General features: G+C 56.2%; 1 protein-coding gene across 1 annotated transcript in view; it reads right to left on the reverse strand.

The window, feature by feature from the left end:
- LAESUDRAFT_712524 (uncharacterized protein) overlaps positions 1-576 on the reverse strand; it is a gene marked incomplete at both ends in the record, with an annotated part of 5,494 nt that extends 4,918 nt beyond the window's left edge. The window contains 2 exons of the mRNA XM_040906909.1: positions 6-252; positions 314-576. Coding sequence (XP_040766658.1) covers positions 6-252; positions 314-576 — 510 coding nt within the window. The remainder of the gene's footprint in view (positions 1-5; positions 253-313) is intronic.
- Between the last annotated feature and the right edge of the window lie 2,185 nt (positions 577-2,761).

Raw genomic sequence — 2,761 nt, forward strand, 5'->3', positions numbered from 1 at the left:
GAGACCATTGGAGGAGGGAGGGTGGGCAGGGAAAGCGGGGGAGGGGGGCCGCGGGGGATGAATGGAGAGTTGGGTTGGGAGGCGGGAAGGTCGCTGGGGGTGAGCCGGGCGAGGTGGGTGGGATGGGTGGCGAAGCGGGCATGGATGGCAGCAGCAAAGTCGTCGACGGGCTCCTGCGAGCGAGCGTCGGCGCGGGGGTTGTCGTGGAGGTTCTCCGTGATGGCGGAGTGGGAGGGGAGAGGGAGGAGAGCGCTGAGGGAGGACAAGAGCGGAGATGAGACAAGAGCGAGCGCTGAGATGAGGGCTTAGAAACGTCGAGCTGTGGAGTACTTCTGCGAATAGCGTGGCACGAACAGGCGCCCGTCGTCGATGCCCTACGGCCGAGGCCCTGACGTCACCCCCGCCCCCGATGCATTCCTTTTTGGGGCTACAACCGCCTCGAGCGTCCCCGACGCGCCAGCGTAGCGGGTGCATTGCTGCTCGTCCGCGGTCAACGGCCGATGTCACTGGAAGGTACGCCGTCGCTGCCGCCGCCGCCGCTGTCCTGCTCATCATGCATCGCACCTCTGTCGTCATCGTCTTCCTAGCGCGGGTTCCCACCACGTTCGACTCCCCCATTCAAAAATGCTCGTCGGCTTCGTCAACATGCCGGATGCGTGTATTTGTAGTCCGCCATCCAGCGTGCACCTCGAATATGTTCTCTGCTCTTCTGCGCTCTTCGACGGGGGTGTCTGCTCTGCTCCTCGCTCGTGGTGGCGCAATCCCGGTCGCGTGCACCGCCAGCTCGCGCCCCGTTCGCCACCCTCGGCAGTCCCAGCGCGCTGTCCGACACGCTCCAAGTCGGTGCTAGCTAACCCGACTTCTCCCCCGGTGCGCCCTCACTTCCCCTGCGGTCCTATGGAATCCTGTAGAAACAGGTGCCGAGATTCCAGCGATCCCGTGGGTTCTTCTCAATACAATCAACAGATGCACCGATCTGCGCACCTCCCTTCGGAACCTCTGCCCCGGTGCGTGCATTCGCTGCGATGATGATCAACGGACAGATGTAATGCATCGTCCGCGAGTGAATCGCTCACTGCCCATCTCGACCCTCCAGATTTCATCCCGCGCGCATCTATTATCGCGCGTTCAACGTGAGGATCCGGCGAGCTTCCTCTTCTATCGCGCCCTGCACCCGCGCTCCTCACTCTAGACCGCGAACATCATCCCACGTGCCCACCCCTCCAACCCTTCTTCCAGACCGCGGTCTGGAGCGTCCCTCTCATCAACTAAAACCAAAAGAATGTCTCTATAACGCCTGCAAGCATCAATACAATCCAATCCTGTCTACATCACAATTCCTGTCCCCCAGATGGTGGAATGTATATTCAAGGTCCGTCCAAAAGGCTGCCGATGTCTATCCATAGCATTTGTAAAGTTCACAAACATAAAGCGGGTTCTCAAACGTCGACTCGTTTCGGAGAACTGATCCATAAACCTGAATGAATTGAGGTGATACAAAGGTTCCGAGTGACGGGCGAGCCCTTGTCGGGAGCGACCAAGGGCGGGATTCAGAGCGTCGCGCACGAGGCCAGAGTCTCCGAGCGCTAGAAGGCCGAGCAAGTGGCTGTGTACTGCCGTAATTAACAGACCAAAGGCACCGCAGACGTGAAAAGTATCCGCAACCGTTCATTCAACTGAGATTAACTATCATATGAACAAATGTCTTCATGTCTGCAGTGCGAGGTGCTGCGAGAGAGCGAGCAGGTGGCAAGGAGGTGATCGGATGACTCCGAGGACACGGTAGTGCTAGCACATACGTGCTATCATTAATTCATTGGCCATGCAATGCAACCGTAACGGTGATGCAGATCGCACTTCCACCACCCCTCGCAAAAATATGATAAAATTATATGAAAGACTGGAAAACATGACTGCTGTTCCGTCGTGCGAGGCGAACGCGTTATGCCACTAGTGATCTACAGACTAGTGAATAGTGAAAGCCCCTATTGAGTCGAGGCCGTGATCAAATTCGCCGACTCCTCCAGCTCGAACTTGCAGCACAGCAGTTTGCACGAAGATGTATAGTAGGTAGAAGCGTTACGTACTGACCGATCCCGATGCACGTCGCACGAGCACGAGCACTCGGGGAGAACGAGTGGCTGCAAACTCGGATCAGAGAATCACATGCACGGATTTGAAGTCAGTGTTCGAGCTGAGAACTGCGGGGTTGCCTCGGAGGCTCGGGCAACGACTGTATTGAATGCATACTGAATGGTGCCGGAGCATCCCCATCAATCGAAGGCGTTCCCTTACGGTGGCTGACAATTGCACACTGCTGTAGCGACAGCAATTTGTACCCCATTCTCAACACCAGAACGCGCACGGGGCCAGAATCTCCGAGCGCTAAAAGGCCGAGCAAGTGGCTGTGTAGCTGCCAGCCGTAGTAATTAACAGACCAAAGGCACCGCAGACGTGAAAAGTATCCGCGACCGTTCATTCAACTGTGGTGAATTACCACATTTGCAATTGGGACGAATGGTTTCATGTCTGCAGTGGAGGTGAATAGATTTTGCTACGAGAGAGCGAGCAGGTGAGTGGGTGAGATGCGACACCGTAGTAGCGGCACATGCTATCATTGATCCTTGGCCATGCAATGCAACCGTAACAGTGATGCAGATCGCACTTCTGTCACCGCTGTCTCCTCTCAAAGATCTGATCAAATTATTGGAAATAAATGAAAGTCCGAAAAACGACTGCTATTCCGTCGTGCGAGGCGAAC

The sequence above is a fragment of the Laetiporus sulphureus genome (assembly GCF_001632365.1).
Source record: "Laetiporus sulphureus 93-53 unplaced genomic scaffold LAESUscaffold_9, whole genome shotgun sequence".
In the NCBI taxonomy this organism is placed as follows: Eukaryota; Fungi; Basidiomycota; class Agaricomycetes; order Polyporales; family Laetiporaceae; genus Laetiporus; species Laetiporus sulphureus.